This window comes from Mobula hypostoma, chromosome 11 (assembly GCF_963921235.1).
Source record: "Mobula hypostoma chromosome 11, sMobHyp1.1, whole genome shotgun sequence".
In the NCBI taxonomy this organism is placed as follows: domain Eukaryota; kingdom Metazoa; phylum Chordata; class Chondrichthyes; order Myliobatiformes; family Myliobatidae; genus Mobula; species Mobula hypostoma.
This window is the reverse complement of record NC_086107.1, coordinates 97,932,386-97,959,750: the sequence shown is the minus strand read 5'-3', so window position 1 is coordinate 97,959,750 and position 27,365 is coordinate 97,932,386. Positions and strand designations below refer to the sequence as shown.

The 27,365-nt window shown below is 46.2% G+C and overlaps 1 protein-coding gene across 1 annotated transcript; it reads right to left on the bottom strand.

Moving 5' to 3' along the window:
* Positions 1 to 54: 54 nt before the first annotated feature.
* LOC134353983 (ER lumen protein-retaining receptor 3-like) lies at positions 55 to 26,244 on the bottom strand. The gene is made up of 6 exons (XM_063062604.1): positions 25,934 to 26,244; positions 14,452 to 14,677; positions 12,784 to 12,884; positions 9,772 to 9,930; positions 3,673 to 3,925; positions 55 to 2,967 (listed from the first exon to the last, which is right to left on the bottom strand). Exons 1-6 carry the CDS (start codon positions 26,030 to 26,032, stop codon positions 2,927 to 2,929), a joined length of 879 nt encoding a protein of 292 aa, XP_062918674.1. The 5' UTR covers positions 26,033 to 26,244; the 3' UTR covers positions 55 to 2,926.
* Between the last annotated feature and the right edge of the window lie 1,121 nt (positions 26,245 to 27,365).

The following is a 27,365-nucleotide window of genomic DNA, read 5'->3' as shown; positions in this document are numbered from 1 at the left end:
AGACCACCATTATCTGAACAATTTTTCCATATTTAGTATCAGTGGCTTGTTCCTGTTGCATTGATGTTCAAGTTAATTTGACTATTTTCTCAAGTATAATTGGCCAGTTTTTAGTTATGTTGCTAGCCATTCATGCTACTGACATTTTTTCCAAATGTTTGAATGCTGGATGTTTCGTTGAAGGTAGGTGTTTCATAAATGAGCTCATTTAAAGTCCATTCACTTGTTTGGAGGCATTATAATAGAAAAGCTGTTGTAGCTGAATTTAATTTTTAAATGATTTTTTGGAAGTTTTATTAGAAGTAGGGTTAAGATTGTATGGCAGAGCTTCAGAACTACTTTCCTAGAGTTCTTCATAGGTCCAAATTTACTATCATTATTAATTAGGAAGTTATAACAAAAAGATGCAAATTAGTTGAAATTTGAACTTTTAAAAAAACACTGGGCTGTAATCCCTGGCCACACGGCAAAATGAATAACCTTTACTGTCTCTTGTGTGCACATTATTCTGCTTTCAATTAGTAGCATTATTCCTGTAAAAGATTTGAATTGCTGTGAATCTGGTTTTTATGTCTGCAAATGTGTAGATGCAAGTGGTTGTCGGGTGAGAAGTTCAGTTCATGAAATGCACTATTTTTCCTGTTGGTAACAATAACAGATTACCATAAATGGAGGTGATTTGGCTGTGCAAAATTTTATTGGTCTTGGATCCAGCATCAATCCTTTTACTTGCACTCAAGAGGTAGCCCCTGTAGATATTTCTGATTTAGAGCAAGAGGTGGGGGGGTTGGTGGTCAGTCAGGGTAATTTAAATGATGTTGTTCTGAAGTTAATGTGTGAAAGAAGTGAAGCAGTTGTAATGTCAGTACTTTTATGAAGGTGTCCTTGGGCAGCTGGGACCAAGTTTTTTCTTCCCGAGTAGACTGTCAGCACTACTACCAGTTGCTAGTTGCCTGTTCAAAGCAAATCGTGGTCGCAGTAAGTTGTGTGATGGTATGTTTCCCACAATACTGCTGCATTCTCTGAGAGAGACAAACAGAAACCAGTGTCTTGAGTTTTATTTGCTGCAAATCATTTTGCATGTTATCGGTATTCTTGTGTGCAGCTTGGTTGCAGCCTGTGGAATTTTTCCCGAGTTAGTTTCTGCTATAGCTAGGAGTCTCATGCTTTTTGGTAATTTTGTCAGTTGTTGAATGTTCATTAATTGGTTACATTCTGCTCAGTAGAAAATAAACAGCCAAGAGATTGAACCAGTAGGTTCTAGGAAAAGTGAGAAGTATTGGCCATCACACTGATAGTATTTCTGCACACTTTAAAACCCGTTTTGATGAGGTTCCCCCATCACTGAACAAATTGCAGGATTTAACAGTGCCACAATTGACTTTGATGTTATTGATGATTTGCTCTATGCAATTGAAACAGTTTAAAATTTCTCTGGGATTTGATAAGGCCCACCTATGACTGCTCTTAAACTCTAGGAATCCTGCAGCTGGTGAAGCATCTCAGCAACTTAGGCAAGCTGTGTTTCACCTTGTTAAGTTGTACCCAGTGTCAGTCTTAATAATGTGCTATTTTGATACTGTACTGGTTTTCTTGTATTTTGCATTTCCAGTAATAAAGAGATTTACCAAAGGAATGTCTGCTTTTTCTAAATGCAAGCTAGCCTGGAAACATTAAAATAAATACTCGAAACACTGTGGGGTTCAAAATATACAGTCTATTGCAGAACAAATACCAATTTACCCACCCTCCCTATTATGCTCTGTCTTCTCCCTGACTCCACCACACCCCTCTGACTTAATTGGTTCACTTTCTTCTAATATCCCTCAATAATCTTCCATGTCATCAGTGCCTCTTCATTCTCATTCTGCACTTTGCAGAGGGTTAGAAGTGATAACCATTCTACATAACATGGCAATATTATCAGGAAAGAAGAAAGTTGCTGCAAACATTTCAGGCAGTTACAGTGATGGTTATATTAATATTTTTACAAAAGTAATAATAGAAATACAAAGTATGAAGCACTTGATGGACAATGCAGAGTTGTCTGGGTTCTGCTCTGATCACAGTTGGCCACACTTGAACCATGTAAACCTCATGAAGCAAACCTGACTCCAGCCGTAGCTGCAACCATCAAAAAGCAGGACCACCCATGTTAAGGGTTATCCTGCCCTCTACTCCAGGAATAATGGCTGTTGTCTTCATGGTGTTGGTAATGAATATTTTTAAGTTAAAGCATCAGTGGTAAGTGATTCAGGCAAATTGCTCCCTGGGTTATAGTTATAGAGTATTTTGATCCTAAATGAGGGGAACAGTATTTAGTGTAATGTGGAATAAATTAGGGCTACTGAAAAATAGTAATTAAATGTCACATGTAGAATGAAACAATCCTATTGTACCTATGGTGGTTCTATGTAAATCATTTAATATCTCCCAAATGTAATTCATCTTTTTATAATGCTCATCTTCCTTCTGGATTTTTTTATGCCAGGTTGGGGTAAGGATGTGTTGCAGTACAGATAAGTAACTGGGGAAAATGATTTTCACTTTTTTAATATAGATGTCCTATGTTCAAGGTGGACTTTCATTGCACAATTATAAACAGATATATCATGGGTCACAATTAAAAGGTACATTTGAACATTATAAGTAAGTTTTTTAATTGTCAGGTGGGAAGAGAACTTGTGTCCCCATAGTGAGGGTTAGGAAATGGTTTGGGGTCTTTGGTAAGAAAGACTTGGCAATACTGCAGGTTATCCGCTGTGCTAATTACATGGTTGAAGAATAATGCCATTCAGCACCCACACACTTCTGTTACAATCTCTCCTTATCATATTTCAGTTCCATTTCATTAAAAACCACTTCCCATCTTTCACTTGTACATGTGCACTGTGGTGTGTTGCTTGCATGGTATGTGACACTGGTCTCAGACAGGTAAGGGAAGGCCCAGGTTCTTTCCTTTCAGCACTGAAAAATAAAAAAAATATATATAATCAGAAGCAAGAAGTGAAGACCACACAGAACGGTACGCCCTAAACACCTAGGTTTGCACCCACCCTAATGTTCATGTGTTGTTTCGTCCTGAATTTGAATCTCCTGCCCAAGCCATTCTGGGACAAATTATTATCAAGTCTTCAATTTGCTATTTTTATTACAAAGAACAAAAGTTAAAATATCTGCTAAAATGTGGTTTTTGGCTAAAACGGAAGTCTTGAATCTTTGGCTATTTCTGCGTGCTTCACACAGCTTTTCTTTGTAATGATTCAATCTGTACTCACCAGGGCTACTACACTCTTCCACTCCCCTAATTTTCTCACTGTGCTGACAAATTAGTGGTGATGCATGTAAAGTGTCCACAGCTGTCCCTTTAGTGAAAGCATGGAACCTTTTCTGCCATTTAAAAGGCTCTTGGTTAGGCCCAAGGAGGGATATGGGTTGAATAGTCAATTGGGACTAGCCAGGTAGGCACCTTGTTCATCATGAACTGGTTAGGCGAAGGGCCTGTATCCAGGTCGTATGGCAGCATAATTATTTTGAATTTGCATTTCACCTCACATGTATCTCAAGCTTACAATGGAAGTTACAGCATTACCAACCCTTGCACTAAATTTGACATTTACAGAATTCAGTTGTGGCCACACCCAGAAGAAAGCTTAGAGGGTTGGTACTCACCTTTAGTGATGTAGAGGTAGAAGAAGTCACAGTAGAAGATTGTTTGCACAACCCCAGACACCACTGCAATCTGATCAAAGAACCCTTCTGTCTGGTAACGCCAGATCCAGTTGGCAAGATATAGAGCCCGATACACTCCCAGAAAAAACAGGTAGTGAGTAGTGATCGTCTCTGCCTCACCAGTTTTGGTGATCATGAAGAGCTGTGGCAGTATGGCAACTGATTCCAGGTAAATGGAGAATGTCCAACAAATCTGAAAATTAAGGCAAAATTGAATCTAAGTTGGAAAATCAGCATGCAATGACTCCACTAGACTATCACAGGTTCACATTTGAAGCAAATCCATCAGCACTAGATTTAGGGAGGATTGAATGAGCCAAATTGATTAAGAATTCGGAGAGAAGTTGGGAATGAGGGAGCCAAGGGCTAGAAAGGATCTGGAGATTTTTGAAACAGTAGGTCAAATCGGAAAGGGATTTTAGTAGATATTATTTAACTGACAATAGCAATGCGAAGAACAATGAGAAACCCAGCATAGGAAAAAAAGGAATAAATAGTGATCCAGCTGGTTTGGCATTTACAAAAAATATGTACTAGATCTAGAAGCTAGATTGGGGTTGAGGATGGCAGCATTGAATTCCTCATGCTTAGCTGACGAAAAAGCACCTTGGAGGTTGGACATATCACTGAAATCCCTGCACTGTCCACATCATTCACAAAGGCTCCATACAACTCAACAGCCATCCTTGCACTGAAACATCAGTGTGCAAACAAAGGAACCACAATCGCAAACCATCACTTACAATTGTCTCTACAACTCAACCCAGGTTTTGATGTTTTTTATTTGTAACATTGCTGCTTATGCTTGGTCAGTTGGTGTTTATGGAACAGTGTGGCGGATGGCATTGGAGCAAGTCAGGTTTCATAAAGCATTGCAGTGATGGAATAGGCCAGTAATGAACTAGACCACAAAGTACATTAATTCAGACTGTTAACTCCAGAGTGATATTGACATGCAAACATTACTGACCCCGGGCACCAGTCATTGGAAAAACACAATGTGAACCAGATAGACAAATGCATATTCAACTCTCACTATGGCAGCTGAGGAACTTGACAGAACAAGTGAATTAACTACTCTTGGTAATGGTGATCATGAAACTTCAGATTGTTCAAGACCCATCTTGATCATTCAGGAAAGAAAATCCAGTTAAGTACAACTACATTTGCCCATTGGTCAGCAATCCAGTTCTGGAAGAACATGAATCCAGGAGGAGGTAACCAAGCTCACGACACAGTAAAAATCACATCCAGCCCAATCAGTCCAGAGACTGGTCTCAGGAGCCCTGTTCAATCTAATCATACCTGACAGATACTGAGCTGAATATGTCATTATCCACAATCCCCTGGGACATCTGCCTCACCAGCAGGGAGACACACCAGAGGCAGCAAGCAAGTATGGTGGTATACAGGGAGGAGGGAGCCCTCAAAATTAATTGAAGATCCCATAAGTGCAATGGACAAGAAAACCACCCAACATTCTTGAACCCCAATTTGGGTACTTGGGAAAGGGATACAAAGCGTGTACTCCAGGTGAGAGTAGCTTGATAGCAGCCCTACTACCTTGCTGGAAGAGTCCTGAAGGTCAATAGGATGTACTCAGACCAAATCAGGCAGCTCAAAATAGGCTGTGTACCACCAGCAGCAGAAATTTATCAAGCACTCCCTAGAGCAGGTGCCTCAAGGCACCGGAGAGACAGCACCGCCGTTGTCTCCATACAAGCCCCCTCCACCCCCACCCCCAAATTCTTTGGAAGAATATTTAAACTGATGTCAGAACCTCACCATGGCCAACATCCCCACACTCACTCAGCCATTATTAAACTAAGACACCATCACTTGTATGGCCATCTCCTGTAACAGGTAAGCAAAAGATTCTGCAGATGTTGTTCATTGGTAAGGCCAGTGATGTTGTGGGGATGGAACTGGACTCTCTGACGGTGGTGTCTGAAAAGAGGATGCTGTCCAAGTTGCATGCCATCTTGGACAATGTCTCCCATCCACTACATAATGGACTGGTTGGGCACAGGAGTACATTCAGCCAGAGACTCATTCCACCGAGATGCAGCACAGAGCGTCATAGGAAGTCATTCCTGCCTGTGGCTGTCAAACTTTACAACTCCTCCCTTGGAGGGTCAGACACTCTGAGCCAATAGGCTGGTCCTGGACTTATTTCCTGGCATAATTTACATATTACTATTTAACTATTTATGGTTTTATTACTATTTATTATTTATAGTACAACTGTAACAAAAACCAATTTCCCCCGGGATCAATAAAGTATGACTATAACTATATTAAGCTGAACAACTCACACAAAATGCTGAAGGAACTAAGCAAGTTAAGTTGATGAAGGGGCTTGGCCTGAAATGTTGACTGTTCATTCACCCCCTCCCCCACAGATACTACTTGCTGAGTTCCTCCAGCATTTCGTGCGTGGTGTTCTTGGAAGAGGTGCTTTATTCCTGCCTCTGAAAGGGAAGAAATTAGCACAAGGGCATTTGGGATGGTATTGAGGCCGTGATTCGGAAGCACGCAAAAACACGGTGGTGGAAAACCCTTCCCACCTCACAAACTATCGACCTGCCCCAACTGTGGAAGAGGCTGCAATTTCATATTCATCACCCACAGAATCAGACTGGAAGCGGGACATCCTTGACCACAGGGGACTGGGGAAGCTGTCATATTGGAACTGTAAACACGAGGAATTCTGCAGATGCTGGAAATTCAAGCAACACACATCAAAGTTGCTGGTGAACGCAGCAGGCCAGGCAGCATCTCTAGGAAGAGGTACAGTCAACGTTTCGGGCCGAGATCCTTCATCAGGACTAACTGAAGGAAGAGCTAGTAAGAGATTTGAAAGGGGGAGGGGGAGAGGGAGATCCAAAATGATAGGAGAAGACAGGAGGGGGAGGAATGGAACCAAGAGCTGGACAGGTGATAGGCAAAAGGGATATGAGAGGATCATGGGACAGGAGGCCCAGGGAGAAAGAAAAGGGGGGGGAGAACCCAGAGGATGGGCAAGGGGTATAGTCAAGAAGGACAGAGGGAGAAAAAGGAGAGAGAGAAAGAATGCGTGTATATAAATAAATAACGGATGGGGTACAAGGGGGAGGTGGGGCACTAGTGGAAGTTAGAGAAGTCAAGTTAGAGTGCAACTTTGACGTGTGTTGTATTGGAACTGTCTTCACTTGTTCTGGGACCACTATCCTACTGAACTGAATAACCAGGGCTGTTTGTAACTGAGCAATGGGAGAGCCAGATCCTGGTGGGGGAATAACTGCAAGTTAGAGGAAAAGAACGACACAATGCAGGATAATCACCAGAGTAAGTCAGGAGGGATGGAGCCTAGAAAACATAGAAATACCTTCACAGAGCAGAGAATAGCTACGAAGTTAGAACCGTTGGCTCTTCACACAAACATATGCAACAGGTGTAATAAAGCAAGTATAATCATGACTGGAATAAACGGGACACTAATAGCCATTTACTGAGACCTCGTTGCAAGGTGGCCAGGATTGAGAATTGAATATCCTAGAATATTCTTGGAATAGAGGTGAAATAGAAAACAAAATCAGAATCAGGTTTAATGTCACTAGCACATGTAATAAAATTTGTCTTTGTGGTAGCAGTACAATGCAATACATGATAAATATAGGAAAATTATTTACAGTGTCTATATGTATATTAAATAGTTATGTTAAAATAAGTGATGCAGAAATATTTTTTTAAGTAGTGAGGTAGTGTTCATGGGTTCAATGTCCATTGAGAAATCAAATGGCAGAGGAAAATGAGGTAGCCCTAACTTTAAAGAAGGAAATAAATCAGTAAAATGGGAGAATTTTAGTCTGGATGGGGCTAAGAAAGGACAAGGGTCAAAAAGTCAATTAGGTAGACCCCAAACAGGAGGGGTAATGCAGGGTGGGTGGCAGGGTGGAGATACGTCTCTACCAATGTCATACGACTCGGCACGTAATGGTGACGATGAATGTAGGGTATAGTATAAATTAGATGTGCCAGTAATCATTAGGGGAGGGGTTGTAGATCAGCAAACTAAATCAGCAGCAATAGTCCAAAGGATGAAATTAAGTTTGGAAGAGACGGTTTTCTAGATTAGCCAATTGCAAAGGAAACTGTTACTGCATATTGTGAAAGGGATGGCCTAGTCAAGAAGCTCTCATGGAGAGGTGTCAAAAAAAATGACACTTTATATCAGGTTTGTAAATTGTTAATTCAGTTGGAAAACCAGGGTTTGAAAATAAAATAAAATAAAATGAAAGTAAAATAAATCAGACCACAAAGACTAAGTGCCAGTCATAGAAAACCCGAAAACTATTAAATGGTAAACCAACAGTGCCCAACAATGGAATCAGTACATAGTATATCCTTCAAAACACCAGCAGAAAAAGTGACATAGTTATGGACGGCAAGAAAAGTCCATAGGGAAGATGTAGCAATGTGTCAAACAGAAAGCAACAAGCACAGACATTTGGAAAATTTTGGATTTAACCCGAGGAGAATACAAGAGAAGGCTTAAAATTAATGCCCATTGAATTTATTGGAGATTATAAAATAGATGAACTCATAAAACAGATGGCAAGGGAAGAGTGTAGGTGTGGTGCATTAGGCCTTTTGATAAGATACAATGCAGTGTTGATTAAGACCAGAGGAAAGGATTCTACGGCTAACATTGTGGATTTGATTGGTTCAGAAGATGAACAGTAGCAATAAATGAGTCATTTTCAGGTGTGACCCTGTGACGGGGATCGATGTTGAGGTCATGGTTTGTATCAATGATCCGGACAAACAGGGCCAAATGTATTACATACATAAAGACAAAGGGGTATTGCAGATGCTGGAAATCTACAGCAATGTGCACAAAATGCTGGAGGGGCCCGGCAGGTCAGGCAGCATCTATGGAGAGGAGTAAGTACTTGATGTTTCAGGCCAAGACCCTTCACCTGGAAAGGGAAGGGGAAGAAGTCGGAATAAGAAGAGGGGAGGGGAGGAAGAAGTACAAGGTAGTAGGTGATAAGGTGAAACTGGGAGGGGGGGATGGGGTGAAGTAAACAGCTGGCAAGATGGTGGAAGAGATGAAGGGGAAATCTGACAGGAGAGGACAGAAGACCATGGAAGAAAGGGAAGGGGGACGAGGTGATGGGACAGTTAAGAAGAGAAGGTGTGACAGGGAAACAAGAATGGGGAATGGTGGAGGAGAGGGAGGGGGGCAATAACCAGAAGTTAGAGAAGTCAATGTTCATGCCATCAGGTTGGAAGCTACCCAGATGGAAGGTGATGATCCTCCAACCTGAGCGTGGCCTCACTGTGGCAGCAGAGGAGGCCGTGGACAAATGTATTATATTTTTTGGTGATATTAACCTACGAGACCTATGGCTGTGAAGGGAATATAGACAGGTTAAGTAAACAAGCAATTAAAATATACTGTAGAAAAATCTGAAATCATCTACTTTAAGGTTTATATATTAAGTGAAAATTACATGTTCGGTTATGACTGCAAACTCAAAGTTTAAATACATTTATTATCAAGGTACATATATGTCACCATATACAACCCTGAGATTCATTTTCTTGTGGGCATACTCAATAAATTATAGAATAATAACCATAACAGAATCAGTGAAAGACCACACTAACTTGGGCAGAAGACAACAAACTGTAAAATAAAGCTATTTTAGCACAAATTAAATATTTTTTTTATCATTCATGAAAAATTCACTTACTGGGCTATGGTAAACACAAGGCAGTAGTTTTACACCACTGCCGCCACCCAGCCAAACCCAGGATCTCCACCACCGAGGAGGGTTAAGGGGGCAAGGGTTCCCTTCTCGGTCCGACACCACCCTGACCTGGTCCTTTATCGTCACTGGGTATAAATCCTGTGGTCCCACCCCTCCACGCCGCACAGCGGGAGCAGCTTCACCAGAAGGGCTGTGGCTCGGCCCCACCGTAGAGGAGCAGTCGTTGAAGGTCAGAACTGTAGACAGTGCGCACATCCTGAAAAGGAAGAGCCATTCTCACCTCCAGTGCAGTGTACTCATGGTTCACAAGAAAGGAGAGACCAGCGACGGGGACCAGGATGAACTCCACGCGGAATGTGTCGTTCTCCCGGTCGAAGGTCGAACTGTACTTGAAGTAGATCAGGTAGATGGTTATGTAGGCACTGAGCAGGAATATGATCTAGAAAACAAACAAGTTGGAAACTAGCTAAATGTGACAATAAATCACATCCGACCAGAAAACATCAGATAAGAGATAGACAAGAAATTCTGCAGATGCTGGAAATCTCGAGCAACACACACACACACAAAATGCCAGAGTCAGGCAGCATCTATGGAGAAGAACAAATAGTCAACATTTCAGGTTGAGACCCTGAAAGGCGTCCTGATGAAGTGTCCCAGCCCAAAGCATTGGCTGCTTATTTCCCTCCGTAGACGCTGCCTGACTTGCCGACTTCCTCCAGCATTTTGTGAGTGTTGCACGTAGAATCGTACCTGCCCTTGAGCGACAGATCTTTGGGCTGCTTTATTCTGAGGTAAGTGGGGTACAAAACTGTTCCACTGGCTGGTGGAGTAACCATCGGTAATTTTTTTAATGAGTCAGGTCGGCCAAATACTAAATTTACGGTCATCCTGTTCTGGATGCTGAAAAAGTAGGTTGAGGAGTTGACAGCAGGAGCTGGTGACTGGTTGTCAGACTGGCAGAACCAGGGATGATGGAACTGAGCGGCTGCAGCTGACCACTGAGCCCCTGCGGTAACTCTGCTGGAGATGGGAATGGATGGGGAGTACTGTGGCTCAGATGTATCCACAGGTACATTTACCACGCGATCCTCATCCCCAGCGCTGATACAGGCCATTTCTGAGCCATGATTGGAAGCTTTCAGACATGTCTTTGTGGGAAAGGGCCGGAATATGGGAAGGCAAAGAGAAATTTCTTATGACCTCAACGACAGATGCCCACATGCTTACAGAGAAACTGCGCCCACAGAACGGTTTGTCTTGGCTACTCTAAAATTGTGAATATTTCTATTAAATTTTGCTTTAGGGAACGTACCTCTGCTCTTCCCTGTAATCCCCTCATCCACAGGGACATTCAGAAGATCTGCATGCGCAATTCCGGACCCATGACATGGTGTCCGGGACAGAATTCTCTCCTCTGGGTTGAGAAGGATTTAGTATAATTTCCCCTTCCCTCATTTCACCATTAAAACAGTCCAAGAACAGCTCAATTTTTATTTAAAACTCCTAATTCCAAAAACATAATTAAAGAAGTCTGCACTTTCTATAAACCTGTCTGGACTGTGATATATTCCCTCCCCTCCTAATTGCTGCGAATTTCTCCATATCGTCCACTCCCCCTTTCATTCATCTATCTTCCCAGTCCTGCAGCCCATCTCTTCTCCTGGGTGCTCACCGCCTTCCTAAACCCTGGGTCATCCACAGATTTTGCCCAAATCCACAACATTCACAGTGAACCTCATGCTGGGCCTGGGGACCAACAGTGTCCTTTAGTAGAACAACAGACCACGCGATCTCTGCTCCCTCACGCTCCACTGCCCAGCGTCCGGCATTAGATCAGAGCAGATGACCACTTGGAGCCTGCTTGGTTGGTCAATAGAATTGTGGCCAACATCCATTCCCCATTCCCTTGTAGCCCAACACTGACAAAGGGTCATCGATCTGAAATGTTAACTGTTTCTCTCTCCATGGACGCCACCCAACTTACTGAGCATTTCCAGTCCAAATGGTCATTTCACTTTCAAAGGTTCAATTTAAAATCAGCAAATGTATACAGTATACAACCTGAAATTCTTACCCTTCACAGACATCCACGAAACAGAAAGGGGAAAAAAAATGAATGACAGAAAAACATTAGAATCCCAAAGCCCCCCTCCCACACAGAAGCAGCAGCACAAAAACATCAACCCCCACCACCCACCATGCCATAACTAGACCCCAGAGACCATGATCTAGAATCCATCAGAAACTACTGTCCATCCCAACACTTCGACATCTCAAACCCCTCTCACTAACGAGAGAGAGAGAGAGATATCACTCCTGACACAGTGAGAGAGGAGACCAACAGTTCGCTGTTTCGATGTTACAGTCTGCAAGTTCCCGCGATTCGGAGCCAACAGACTCTCTCACCGCAGAGAGAGAGAGACAGGGACAGAGGGACACAGATCGCTCGAGCGCAAAGACCCCTGAAAGCTGCGCCCACTGTCCCAATCTCCTGCGACACCAGCGAGGAATCGGGTCATCCTCTGGGCCTCACCCTCAATCTCAACACAGCTCACTGGGGTAGAAAGGGACAAGTACACAACCCGCAAATCTTCCTCCTCTCGGAGGACTTTAACGATGCTCCCGTTGTCCTGTGGACACCCCTGTCGGGATCACACAACTGTTGTCTATCTGCATTGTATTTCGTGTTATGCGTTTATCATGGTTCTAATGGTAACTAGTCACACGAGTGGGGGCGTGGTAAAAGCGAAGGGAATAAGTTACGCCTTCATTCGTGATAGTTTGCAGCTGGGGACCGATGGATGTCATATCTTTTGCTGACTGCTCCATTACGCTTAACTTACACTTGGGTACACTTAAGTTTCATCGCTTCAAGATTGTATGTTTCTCTTCGACTTTCGGAACGTTCATTATTAGAGCTGAGGCTACGTCATACAAGTCAGAATTAGCCGCTATTACCCCCAAAACCTTACGTAAACAGAAAATGCTGGAAACACTCAGCCGTCCGGGCAGCACCTATGGGGAGAGAAACTGAGTCAACGTTTCAGATATTGGAGCAGCTGATCAAAGGTTTGTTGGAGAGACAGGAGTTAAGGGAAGAAAGGATGACTGGCAGAGAATGTGGATGAGAGAGGGGATGGTTGCCTGCAATCTCCACCCCAGATTCCTTGGAGTCTGTTCCAAGGATGGAAGTGGTTAAACAGTGGGCAGCCTGGTCTACTCTCCAGGAGAAATGTGGGGTGTCCCATTGTTCATCACCACTTGTTGCTGACCATCCCACCCTTCTCACCTTCATGCTGGTGTTGTAGACAGAGATAAACGAGGTGAACAAGTCCAGGTATCGGGTTGTAAACACCAGCGCGAAGAGAAGCTGACTCTTCCCGGAGATCCCTGTGAGGAAAAGGAATCATCAGCGTAGAAGCACCAAATACCCCAGTCCCAAATCACATCTCCTCTCCCAATACTCCAACCCTTCCCTCCACATCCCAACTCACACCTCCTCTCCCAATACTCCAACCCTTCCCTCCACATCCCTAATCACATCTCCTCTCCCAATACTCCAACCCTTCCCTCTACATCCCAAATCACATCTCCTCTCCCAGTACTCCAACCCTTCGCTCCACATCCCAAATCACATCTCCTCTCCCAGTACTCCAACCCTTCCCTCCACATCCCAAATCACATCTCCTCTCCCAATACTCCAACCCTTCCCTCCACATCCCAACTCACACCTCCTCTCCCAATACTCCAACCCTTCCCTCCACATCCCTAATCACATCTCCTCTCCCAATACTCCAACCCTTCCCTCTACATCCCAAATCACATCTCCTCTCCCAGTAGTCCAACCCTTCCCTCCACATCCCAAATCACATCTCCTCTCCCAGTACTCCAACCCTTCCCTCCACATCCCAACTCACATCTCCTCTCCCAATACTCCAACCCTTCCCTCCACATCCCAACTCACATCTCCTCTCCCAATACTCCAACCCTTCCCTCCACATCCCAACTCACACCTCCTTTCCCAATACTCCAACCCTTCCCTCCACATCCCAACTCACACCTCCTTTCCCAATAATCCAACCCTTCCCTCTACATCCCAAATCACATCTCCTCTCCCAATACTCCAACCCTTCCCTCCACATCCCAACTCACACCTCCTTTCCCAATAATCCAACCCTTCCCTCTACATCCCAACTCACATCTCCTTTCCCAATAATCCAACCCTTCCCTCTACATCCCAACTCACATCTCCTTTCCCAGTACTCCAACCCTTCCCTCTACATCCCAACTCACATCTCCTTTCCCAATAATCCAACCCTTCCCTCTACATCCCAACTCACATCTCCTTTCCCAATAATCCAACCCTTCCCTCTACATCCCAACTCACATCTCCTTTCCCAGTACTCCAACCCTTCCCTCTACATCCCAACTCACACCTCCTTTTCCAATACTCCAACCTTTCCCTCTACATCCCAAATCACACCTCCTTTCCCAATACTCCAACCCTTCCCTCTACATCCCCTCCCGAAGACAGATGGGACACTCGCCTTTCTTTCACTATCCCCAACACCCCCCCAATCCCTCACACACCATCTCCTCCTTCTTCACTCTAATCCACTCACCCCTCGTGGTAACCAACTCTATACCCTCCATCACTCTACCCCTTACTCCCTCACACTCCCTCCATTTCTTGCCCACTTATTCTCTCACACTCCCTCCATCTCTCACTCAGTCTGTCACACTCCCTCCATCTCTCACCCACTCATTGTCACACTCCCTCCATCTCTCACATTCACCTATCTCAATCCATCGCAGTCCCTCCACGACGATATCCTCTTACACCCTCTCCTCCCCCTCAATCTCCTAATTCCTCCTCACTCCCCTCCTTCTCCCAGAATCCCCATCACTCACTCCTGCCTCAGTAACTTCTTCACTCCTCCCTCCATTCCCCACTCACCAGCGCAAGACTTGGTGCTCCAGATCTTCATCAACAGGATGAGAATGGCGAGGAGGTGGGAGAGGTCTCCCGCCAGCCTGAACACGTTCATCTCTCCGGATTCAGTCGGACAAACTTCCCCGGACTCGGTGCGAACTTTCGGCTGCGGCGCGGCTCCCCCTCGGTGACGTGGCCGGAGCTCCAGCGCGGCGCTTAAAGGCGGCCTCTGTCCTCCGACACATAATGTCTTAAAGGCACGGGGAACAACCAATAGAAAGGCGGCAAAAATACCAACAGATATACACGGGGGGAGGAAAAGGAAGGAGCGGAAGAAAGGGAAAGGGACGGGGTGGGGGAGTACAGAGGGGAGACAGATAAGTGGGGGAAATATTCCCTTTTTAGTGGGCGGTTGATGGACGACACAGACTAGTGGGCTGGATCCTTGGATTTTTATTTTCCTGATCAAACACTTAGCTGAAATTTCACCAGTCCGTTTTATTACATCCCCAGAGTCTCAGACATGACCCTACCCCCCAAACGACTGCACTTGTTAAGCCTGGTGTCTCTCCCGGCACTCGGTCACCTCAGACACTCGAACCCTGTGCATCCCGGTGTGTCGGTGCGGACACACTGAGAGAAACAATACCTTCACCCACCTGTCCGTGCGGACAATCGAGGGGCTGTCGACGTGAAGTCCAATTTCAGACGGCATCTCTCAGCCTCCTCCACCCACACAAAGATCCCAACAACCCCTCAGGGCAAAATCTACCTCCTCAGATCCCCTCAGGCGGCCTTCTGTTTTTACATACGTATACTTTCCTGCGAATATGAATTCCCCTCGGAGTTTTGTATGCCTCTGTCAGGTACCCCCTGGGCCTCCTCCGCTTCAAGGAAAACACACCCAGACCATCCAAGTCTCTTCTCATCACTGACCACTCACTCCATCCGAGGCGACATCCTGGTATATCTCTTCTTCGTTTCAGGGTATCCATGGAAATGAACAAGCAGGCGACGTTTTGGGCCGAGGCCCTTGCGAATGTGGCCTCACCGACCCTGGGAAAAGACTGTTACCATCCACCTTATCTATGGCCTCTCATGGTCTTACACAATTCCGCATCCTATTCTCCTCTGCTCCAAGAAATAAAGGCCTAACCCGGTCAGATTCTCCCTCTAACTCCAGCCCTCAACCCCGGCAACATCCTCGTAAATCTTTTCTACACTCTTTCTAATTTAACCACGTCTTCCCTTTAACAAAACACTGGGCAGCCTGGTCGCACAATGGCTGGCTTAACGCTTCACAAGCGCTAGTAATCGGGCTTCAGTTCCTTCTCTCGTCTGTAAAGAGTTTGTACGTTCTCCCCATGGCTGCTTGAGTTTCCTCTGGGTGCTCCGGTTTCCTCCCACATTCTGAAACCATCTGGATTCGTAGGGGTTAGTAAGTTGTGGGCGTGCTATGCTGGTGTCGGAAGCTTGGCGACACTTGCGGGCTGCCCCCGGTGCATATTTGGACTGTGCTGGTTGTTGTTACAGAGCACCACGTTATCTAATAAAACTAATCTAAAACTGCACATACAGTCCCGAAGAAGGGCCTCGGCCCGAAATGTCAACTGTTTATTCACTTCCATAGATGCTGCCTGGCCTGCTGAGTTCCTCCAGCATTTTGTGTGTTCCGGTATTTGTGAATTTCTCGTCTTTATAGTACACCAAGTGTGGCCTTTCCATAACTTATACAACTGCAACACAATTCCCAATGCCTGTACTCAGTGCCCTGACTGATGAAGGCTGGTATACTACCAAAAGACGTTATCTGCGTGTGCATTTCAATGAACTATGCATTTGTACTCCTGGTCCCTCTGTTATAGTATATTTCGAGGGTCTTACGCTGTTTTAAGCTTCCAACATGCCATCAACTCACAGTACCTGTACAGAAATCCGTCGCCCACCCCTCGGCCCACTTCCCTTACTGATTAAGATTCCACTGTAATCTGAAATTCTTCACTACAAACAGTTCCTTCTAACTTTGTGGCATGGTAAACTTGCTGATCGAGCCTTTTGCAATTGTTCACACAAATAACCAATGGCAAGGGTCTTAGAGTGAGGAACGACCTGATGTTTGGACGACTTAAATGCTGGGCCAAAGGCTGTTGTGAGTTCTCTTATCAAAAAGGCGTTAGCCATCCTCACTACCTGTATCTCTGTCATGCCTGTAGCGTCTGTTTCCTGGAGTACTGAGCTGACAGTCCTGCCCTTCCCTTGGTCACATTTCTGTTATGGCTATAGTATCCCAATCCTCAAAGCCAATCCATACTCTGAGTTAATCGGCTGTACCTGTTAAAACTCATGCACTGAAATAAATGGAGTTTAATGTATATTCCTTTCCCAGTGCTCACCTTGTCCCTGGCTATCCTGATTATGAAACTTGCTCTCTCGCTGGCTGCTGCTTTGACCCTCGTCTTACTTCTCCTCAGGTTCCTTATGGTTGTTAAGGTCAGAGTTGGTAATGGGGACAAGCTCCCACTACCTATTAAATGCTCCCAATGGTGTGCGCCTCAAATAGCCTTTAACAACCAATTCCAGCTCCTGGCCTTCACGTGTGGCTTAGCCACTAAGCCCGGCAAAACTGTTTCTACTGATGGGAGAAGGTGCAAAGGCTTTAAAACCAGTCACTCCAGGCAGACGGGGCACATCAGCTGTGGTTGACAGCTCATCTAGGACAGGGAAAACTCTGATCTCAAACCCCCGCTTCCTTGCGGCCAAACCCACTCATGGGGAAGGCTTCGGGAGTAAACCCCGAGGGAAAAATCTGCAGCTGGAGTCCCTCAGACAGTCCTACGTTGAGTTCAATGCTGACTGGCAACTCCTGCATGGCCGCCGGTGTCAAACTGTATCGGTCTCCACTGTTCCTTTTGCTTCATCAGCTGTGTGGAGAGGGGGAGCCTGCTGCATTGTTTTCCATACTGCCCTGTCGACGGCCGGGAGACCATATCCATGGTCGACCCTGACGAGTGGAGGTCCTCTCTCCTGCTCAGTGTCCCAGATGCACGTCAACCTACTTTGAACACTGTCAAACAGTATTAACGAATTTCCTTGCCAGGGTATCGGTTCCTGTCTGGTTTGAGTACACACCGTCCCTCCCATACAGGTCACCTCTACCCCTGAAGAAATCCCAATGGGCAAAGAACCTGAACCCCTGCCCCTGCACCAGTACCTCAGCCACAGATTCATCTGGTTATCTTTGATAAAATGCTGCCTTTCCAAGTGCAGGTTAAATCTGTCCTTCAGATTTTTTCCCCAATAATTTCTCTACCACTGACATTAGCCTCAAGAGATTGTAATTATCTGCCTTTTCCTCACTGCCCATCCTGGATAAAGGCAACACAATCTGGTCATTTGGCACCTTGTCTGTGATCATCAAAGATTCTAAAAACTATCTGCCACAGAGCCAGCCATCTCCTCCTTTGCTTTCCAAAGGAGCCTGGGGCACATCTGATCAGGTCAGCTCCTGGGGATTTCTCCAATTTCTCCAACTCTTAAGCCCTTGAAGGCAACCAATACCTCCTTGTTTTTAACGGTAGCAAATTGTGGAATTTCACCACTCCCCCTCCCATTAAATTCTCCAAGTCCTCAGTGAGTACGGAGGACAAACAGCACACACAAAATGCTGGAGGAACTCAGCAGGCCAGGCAGCATCTATGGAAAAAAGTACAGTCGACGTTACGGGCTGAGACCCTTCAGCAGGACCGGGGAAGGGTCTCGACCCAAAACTACTACTGTACATTTTTTTTCCCTATAGAAGCTACCTGGCCTGCTGCGTTCCTCCAGCATTTTGTGTGCGTTGCTCGGATTTCCAGTATCTACAGATTTTCTCTTGATGTGACAGAGGACGAGTGTCTGTTTAACACCTCACATATGTTCTCTGTCTCTGCAAGGGTTGCCCCAATGACTATAATCTTTCGCCAGTTATACCTCTTGACGTCAGTATGTTGCTAAATACTTTCTTTGTTTATTTTCATCCTCCAGGATGTTTAAAATCTGGCTTTTACCCACTTCTTTTCCCGTTCCGATAAAAACGGGCTCGCCCGGAAATGCCGACTGTTTACTCCCCTCCTGATCTGCTGAGCTCCTCCCGCATTGGGAGTGTTTTCAGTTCTTGCTTCTTTATCTAGATCTGGATTGAGACCTTCGAGCCGCGCCGCCTAGCAACTCCCCAATTTAACTGATTAACTGGATTTGTTAGGAAACCTGCAAACACTTTACAGGAGATTGGCGGAAATTGAACCCGGGTCGCTGGGTCTGTAGACCGTTGCGCTACCCCCGCCCCCCCCCTTACGATTACTTGAACTTACTGTTTGCCCCTTTTACCCTTACGGGGACATGTTGGCACTGAACCCTCGTTATTTCACTTCTGAATGATTCCTGTTGGTTCGATAGAGACCCTCCTGCAGGTAGCTACTCCCAGTCTACGCTGGCCGGGTTCTGCCGTACATATTGAAATCGGCCTTCTCCCAATTCGAGACGTGACAACCAAGTCCGGTTTACCATTATCCTTTTCTGTAGATTGAACTTTCAACCCCGCCACCATAGCATTGCGGTTAGCGTGACTCGGGGCACACGGATTTCCTTCTCTACGTGACTCTGCATATCCCTCTCACTTGGTTCCCATTCCCCTGACAGATTCGTTTAAAAACTCTCCCAGCTGCAAAGCCCCCTGCAAGCACGTTGGGCCCGTCCCAGTTCAGATGCAGCCCATCCTCCTGTGCAGAAGCCCCCTTCCCCAGAAGCAGTCCCGGTGATCCAGAATTCCAAACCTCTCCAGCCCACGCCGTCCCTTCGGCCACACACTCCCCTGACCCTATTCCAGGGAACAGAAGCAATCTACAGATTGCAACCTTGGACGTTCTTCTCTTTAACCTGTGAGCAAGCTCCCTAAATTCGTGTTACAGAACGTAGAACAGAGAGAAAAAAAATTACAGCACGGCGCAGGCCCTTCGGCTGACCTTTAAACCTACTTTAAAATCAATCTAATCCTTCCCTCCGACATAACCCTCCATTTTTCCTTCATCCATGTATCTAAGTCTCTGCCTTCACCACCACACATGACAGCAAGTTCCACACACTCGCCACTGTGAAAAAAAATCCCTCCTATACTTTCCTCCAATCACCTTAAAGTTATTCCCTATCGTACTCGCCATTTTAGCCCTGAGAGATCTTATTCTCTTTTTGCCAGTGTGGACCTTGACCTCCTCCTGCTTTAAAATGTCCCGCAGCTGTTCCGTGACAATGGACGTTTGTGTCTGTCCATTCCTCTTGCTGCTGACGCCTCTTAAGCGTCGCTGTCGGACTCGGTCTCCTTCTGCCGCCTGCAGCCGAGCTGGTTCTGTGGTCTTCCCGGATGCCTCCCTGCCTCCCTCTGTCACTCGTTCCCCGACTGCCCCTCCCGAGCTCAGTTTGGGAGCACGATGCACCCAGGCCTCCCGGATTCTTGTCTCTAACCCCTGTCTCTGGCCGCAGGCAGTCACCTCCTGGAGCACGTCAGACGTGAACATTCACCCTCCGCGGGTACACGAGTGAAGTCAGCGGCTGTTGGTGTAGAATGACTAGTCTGGGATTTGGGATGCGCTCATCGGTACCTTCCCAAGGTACTTATTCCTCCAGTAGGTTCACCTGTGGGAGAGCGGAGGGGTGTAGGGATTCCGTGCGCAGGGAGCAGAGGAAGGATACAAAAAAAGCTGCGGATGTTGGAAACTTGGAACCACAAAGGTCGCATCGACGGAGGGAAACGTCCCGACCTGGAACGTCGATTGTTTATTCCTTTCCACAGATGCTGCCTGACCTGCTGAGTTCTTCCAGCATCATGTGGGACTGCCCACCATCTGCAGCTGATACATGGAGGCCAAAAGCACAAAGACCCTAGCAACGATCCAGCCCTACACGGTGGATCTCAAGGTTGGGTAAACTAAAGCAACAGGAATTCTGCAGATGCTGAAAATTCAAGCAACACACATCAAAGTTGCTGGTGAACGCAGCAGGCCAGGCAGCATCTCTAGGAAGAGGTACAGTCGACGTTTCAGGCCGAGACCCTTCGTCAGGACTAACTGAAGGAAGAGTGAATACGGGATTTGAAAGTTGGAGGGGGAGGGGGAGGGGGAGGGGGAGGGGGAGGGGGAGGGGGAGGGGGAGGGGGAGGGGGAGGGGGAGGGGGAGGGGGAGGGGGAGGGGGAGATCCAAAATGATAGGAGAAGACAGGAGGGGGAGGGATAGAGCCGAGAGCTGGACAGGTGATTGGCAAAAGGGATACGAGAGGATCTTGGGACAGGAGGTCCGGGAAAAAAGACAAGGGGGGGGAGGACCCAGAGGATGGGCAAGAGGTATATTCAGAGGGACAGAGGGAGAAAAAGGAGAGTGAGAGAAAGAATGTGTGCATAAAAATAAGTAACAGATGGGGTACGAGGGGGAGGTGGGGCCTTAGCGGAAGTTAGAGAAGTCAATGTTCATGCCATCAGGTTGGAGGCTACCCAGACGGAATATAAGGTGTTGTTCCTCCAACCTGAGTGTGGCTTCATCTTTACAGTAGAGGAGGCCGTGGATGGACATGGGTAAACTACATCATTCAGAATAGTACAGCCCTTCAACCCATCCATGCTGTCCCTTTTTGCCCACATTAGGTCTGTCCCTTGCCTATTTGTGTCGGTCTAAATGCCTCTTAAGCAGAATAATTTTATTTGATTCCACCACCACCTCTGGCTGTGTATCCCAGAAATCAACCCCTCTCTGTAAAATCTTCCCCCCTCAGATCCCCATCTGGGGAGATGGAGATACGTCTCTACCAAAGGAGGTGTAGGGCGCTCCTTCCGTCCACTCACCTGCAGGTCACCTTTGGGCAAGGTGTAGCACCTGCTTAGCTCCCGCAAACTCGCTCTCCGCTCCGAGTTGACAAATATAGTACTGTGCATTCTGGTTATACACACGTGCCTGAGACTTCTCACAGTTCTATATGTCCCTTATACTGTAACCTGATTATACTTCATCACATCACCTCCAGGCTCGGGAGAAAACTCCCCGTCTTAGTCAAAGGATGTAGACCTGACACCCGGTAATGGCAGACCGGTCACTTTAACCAGAGGGAGAGAGAGTTCTAGAAACAAGGATCAGAAACAGAAGCCAATAAGCATGGATTGACTAGAGAGAGCAGGCGTGGGTTTGTTCGAGGCAAATTCTGTCTGACAACGGGTTTTTGAAGTTACCACGGGAATCACTGAGGGTCTGTGATGTGGTTTACATGGACTTCCAAAGAAAGTTTGATACGGTGCCAGATAACAGACCGAATCCTGCGGATTAAAGAGGTTAAGGCGGGGTCGGGGTGGGGGGGGGGGGGGGAGGAGAGAGAGAGAGAGAGAGAGAGAGAAAGAAAAAAAAACACAACTGAACAGATCAGGCACAGAGGATGGTTTTCAGATGGAGGGAAAAGATACAGACAAGCTGTCTGGGGATTGTTACTGGAATCATCACTGCGTTCCTCCGTGGCTATTTATGGCTTGGACACTGATTAAAGGGCACAACTTCTAGATATTCAAAGCAACACCCACAAAATGCTGGAGGAACTCAGCGGGTCAGGCAGGATCTATGGAAATGAATAAACAGTCAGCGTTTCGGGCCGAGACCCTTCTTCAGGACGGGAGAGGAAGGGGAAGACGCCAGAATGAAAATATGGGGTGTGGGGGTTTGGGGAAGGAGGGTAGCCAGAAGGTGAGAGGTGAAACCAGGTGGGTGGGGAAAGTAAAGGGCTGGAGAGGAAGGAATCTGACAGGAGAGGAGAGTGGACCACAGGAGAAAGAGAAGGAGGAGGGGGCGCAGGGGGAGGTGATAGGCAGGTGAGAGGCCGGAGTGGGGAATAGAAGAAGAGGGGAAGGAGGGAATTTCTTTTTACAGGAACGAGAAATCGATATTTATTTCATCAGGTTGGTGGAATATAAGGTGTTGCCCCTCCACTTATTTTGTGTGTGTTGCTTTGCAGATGTTCTGGTGTTTTTAAGTATTGACACGGTCCAGGGACGCGGTGAGCAGTCAGGACCGCAACAGCCGCTGTGAGGGTACAGCCCATGGGGTGGCTGGTATACTGAGGAGGTGTGTCTCGCTAAGAAGATCGAGAAGAGGCGGGATAATCTCTGAGGCCACAAGGTCGGGGAGATACAGAATGCGTATGTAGTTAGTGTACTGACAGTGACGGGGATTTTGAGGAAAAGATTACGAGTGCGATGGCGAGCATTTGCGTGACAGGCTCAATCACAATGGAGCATGCGTCCACTTGTATTTTCAGGCTGTGAAGTTTTGGGAGAGGGTGCAGAAGGGATTTACTATTGTACTCCCAGGGATGAGGGACTGGTGCCTGGTGTGGAGAAGCTGGGATCGGGCTGGTCGGGAAGAGATCTGACGACCTTGTGGAGTGTGTAAACAGGGAGAACCTATGGAAGGGATGAGATCCAAGGACACAAAGGATGGGGACAGAACTGGAAAACGAAACAAGGGCATGCTTTAACACGGTGAATGGTCGTTGTAATGGCACTGGAGGGGGAAGTGGGGACAGATTTCAACTGCAGTGTTTGAAAACAGGCTAGATGGAGTACCTGAAAGGGAAGAATTTGCAGGACAGAGGGGAAAGTGTAGGGGAACGGGAACAAGAGCTGAAATGGATTTTGGTGCAATTAAGGTTTCAGAAGGCCACTGATAAACTCCCACAGAAGAGGTTAGCGAAATTAAAGCGCACGGAGTGAGGGTAATATATTGGTAGGAACTGAAAATTGTCTGATGTACGGGAAACCGGGAGTAGTATTAAATAGGTGTTTTGTGGTACACAGGAACTGCAGGGATCGATGCTTGGGCACCAGCAATATTTCGACAAGGAAAAATACCACTTCCAAATCTGCCAACAACAATCTCTGAGGGATTGTGAGATTGTGAGGAGGATGGGAAGAGGCTTCAGGGTGATTTAATCAAACTGAAGGAGTGCATAAGTGGTGGGGTGGAGATGGGTCTCTGCCAGAGGAGGTGTAAGGTGCTCCTTCTCTCAGCTAGTCTGCAGGTCACCCTTGGGCAAGGTGTAGCAGCTGGCTAGCACCACCCCCCCCCCCGATCAGGGTCATGTGAAGCCATCGGAACAGGTGATGGATGGTCGTATGAGCAGCCGGTGCACATCACAAGTCCTGGTTATGCGACCACTGATGCCAGGCAGACAATTCCCTTAAGAGTATTGATAATGGCTGGGGTCACCCGTCTTGTAAAGACACTGCCCAGAAAAAGGCAATGGCAAACCACTTCTGTAAAAATAATTGCCAAGAACAATCATGATCATGGAAAGACCGTGACTGCCCACATCATAGGACTTGGCTCATAATGAGTGAAGGGAGGAGTGGAAATGCAGAGCAGATGTAGCCTAATGTGGACGAATGCAAACTTGACCATTTTGGTGGGGAAAGCTGAAGGCAGCATGCTATTTAACTGGGGATGGAGGGGCAAACGTTACGTATCAAGGGGCCAGGGAGTCTTTGTATTCCGGCTTGTAGCAAGTATAGAGACATAAGAGGAAAAATGATACATTGGCTTTCATTGCATGAAACTTTGAGTGCTGGAGTAAGGATGTTATGTTACATTACAGGACAGTCCTGAGATGGTGGGATTAGTTTTATATGGAAATTGGGACAACAAGGCCTCTACTAGCTGAAGTTTAGAGGAATGAAGTGAGATCTCATTGGGTACCTCTGGCTGGAATGGGAGAAAACGTTTCCCCTGGGTCAAGGGGTTTGGAATGGTGGGGAGGAGGATCAGAGGGTTCAGGATACAGGGTAGACATTTAGAAGTCAGTTAGACCGAGGTGAGGACACATTTCTTCTCTCATAGGGTGGTAACCCAGTGGAGTTCACTACCACAAAAGGAAGTAGATTTCCAGACACAAAAGGCATCAAAGAGTAAGGGGGGAGAGAGCAGGAAGACAGTATTCAGAGTATCAGCCATGATTATGTTGGCCAAATGTGCAGGGATTAACAGTCTGTGTAGAATAGATCAAACACATGTCCTCACCAATACAATTAGTTACTTCTTCAGAAAAAAATTATCAAGTTAATCAGGCAGGATATCCCTTTAACAAAGCCATGTGGACTATCTTAGATTAATTCCTGCTGTTTCAAGCAGAAATTAACTTTGTCCACTGGAACATTTTACGTTAGACTGACTGGGTATAGTTTCCTGGCAAATCCTGTCTTCCTTCTCGAATAAAAGTGCATTTGCTTTTCTGCAGTCATCTTGCACCTTACTTGTGGCCAGTGAAGATTTAGTCATCTCTATCAGGCCCCACTGCAGGCCTCCCTCTATACAGCTCATTCAGTCCTGGTGATCTATTCTGATGTAAGCCCACTTCCTCCTGTTCATATAACATGTTGTCAACGTTCACTACATCATCTTCCCTGAATTATCCACATCTGACATCCTTCTCCTTGGAGAATGGAGATGAGAAGACATTTTAAAATCCTACCCACATCTTCTGGCTACTCTTTGGTCCCTACTCTTTCCTTAGTTCATTCTTGCCCTTAACATACTAATAAACTGATTTGAAATTTTCATTAACCACATCCTCCAATATTTCATGCCTCTCATTTGCCCTACTTTCTTTATTCTTTACTCAGAGAGTGGTAGCTGTGTGGAACGAGCTTCTGACAGAAGTGGTTGAGGCAGGTTCGATGTTGTCATTTTAAGTTACATTGGATAGCTATATGGACAGGAAAGGAATGGAGGGTTATAGGCTGAGTGCAGGTCGGTGGGACTAGCTGAGAGTAAGAGTTCGGCATGGACTAGAAGGGCCGAGATGGCCTGTTTCTGTGCTGTAATTGTTAGATGGTTACCCGATTTCCTACACATTCCATGCTCTGGAATGGCCTCCCATTTCAAAGTTCTGTACTTGCTATTGGCTTATTTTTCTTCATCCAGCTTCTGATCTCCTTGAACCTGGCCTTATCTTTCACTCTTCAAGAATTACTGGCCCAGAACTCTCATTATATTATCATAATTAATTCCCACCATGAAAGGTAGACCTCCTACAAGTAGCTTCTCCCAGTGTTTTTTTTGATATTAAAATTGGTCTTCCTACTCCAAAATTAGGACCTCCACCTCTGGTCCATCTTATCCATCCCTATAACCACCTTGAAATGTAGAGAGTAATGGTCAGGATCTTTGAAATGCTCTCCCACTGACAGTTCAATCACTTACCTAGCTTCATTCCCTAAGGTTAGGTCCAGGACACCCCCTTCTTGTAGGACTGTCAACAAACCAAACCAGCTTCAAAAGCTCTTGTGAAAAGACTTCATAAAAACACCCACACATTTCCTAAGAACCTTTCACACTAAGGTACCTGAAATTATATATTCCTGTGATTTGCTTCTCTGTTTCCTCCTGACTATTGAGAAACCTGTAATATAACACAAGTCATTTGAGTGGCCCCCTCTTTGTTCCTTACCTCTACCAGCATGGCATCATTTGACGAAGGGTCTTGGCCTGAAATGTCGACTGTACTCTTTCCATAGATACTGCCTTCCCTGCTGAGTTCCTCCAGCATTGTGTGTGTGTGTTGTTATGCATCCAGATAGTGTATTTTTCATCATGCAATGATAAAAATTGCCAAGGCTCGCTGGGGCCATGGCAAACTTCTTCAGGAAGTAGAGACATTGGTGAACTTTCTCAGCTGTGACTTCAACATGGTTGGACCGAGACAGGCTTATTGGTGATGTTCATTCCTAGGAGCGTGAAGTTCTCAACCTCGACACCATTGATGTAAACAGGAGCGTGTGCACCGTCTCCGTTTGTGAAGTCAATGACCAGGCCTTTTGTTGACATTGACATCACGTCACTAAGCTCTCTATCTGTTTTAAACGAGGAGGTCAGAGTCCACACAGTGATGAGATTCTGCAGCATGAATCTAAGGCCCAGAGCCATCAATTGCTCCTCATACGATAAGCCTTTCATTCCCAGATCATTCTCGTGAACCTCCCCTGAACCCTTACCAATGTCAGCACATCCTTTTTTAAATCAGGGGCCCCAAACTGCTCACTTTACTCCAAGTGAGGTCACACCAGTGCCTGATAAAGCCTCAGCAGTACAGCTTACAAAGCATCCTTGCAGTTTCTTGTGGGTATTACAATAACTGCACTCCTTTTGGACTCAGGCTGAACTACAAGGGACGGGGAGAAGGTCTGGCCCCTGCACACGTAGCACGCAGGCCCACCAGTGTGTGGTGCTCATGAGCTGCCTTGTGGGCAGCCTCGGGAGAGACGAAGGATACGGGAGTAAACCCAGACAGAAAATCTGGAGTGGAGCCCCTAAGGCAGCTGGACGTCATTGAACATCCTTCCGGCAGTTCCTGCAGCCAAGCTGGTGCCAAACGTATTGCTTCATAAGCTTTCCTTCGGACTACACTGGTGAGGCTGAGAGGAGGATCTTCACAACTGGACATCTCAGGATCTCCATACCTTCTGGCCGGGCTTGTGATGATGATCATCACCGATTGTCCTTCCAGAGAGACGGATGCCAACCAACCTCAGTGCATTGTGTAATGAATTGATCTGAATGAAGATCAGGCTATTCACCGTGACTTGGTACATGTGACAACAATAGTAAAGCAATAAACCCAAACGTCCTGCAACTGTTCAGTGACGTCCTGGGCCCCAGCACCAGGGAGGTAATGCACCATCCTCGATTCACACCTGGTTTGTCCATCCTCCTCACTGTGTAAAGCTCTGACCACCACTGCCATTACACTCCAGTAGCTGAGCCACCCCCTGTGATGTGATGGTGGCACTGACTGGACTCAAGAGAGATACATTCACTCCTACCTTTTTCTAGCCTGGAGATATGGCCTTGATGAGATGCATCCTGAGGTTTCCCTGTTCGTC

What these genes read in the sequence shown, in the direction of transcription:
- LOC134353983 (XM_063062604.1), bottom strand. Translation starts at nt 26,032, where the DNA reads ATGCTGGAGGAACTCAGCAGGGAAGGCAGTATCTATGGAAAGAGTACA. An exon ending in ATGAGTACACTGCACTGGAG is followed by an intron (nt 3,926 to 9,771) that starts GTGAGAATGGCT and finishes CTTAATTTTCAG; the next exon opens with ATTTGTTGGACATTCTCCAT. An exon ending in CTACCTCTACATCACTAAAG is followed by an intron (nt 2,968 to 3,672) that starts GTGAGTACCAAC and finishes TTTATTTTTCAG; the next exon opens with TGCTGAAAGGAAAGAACCTG.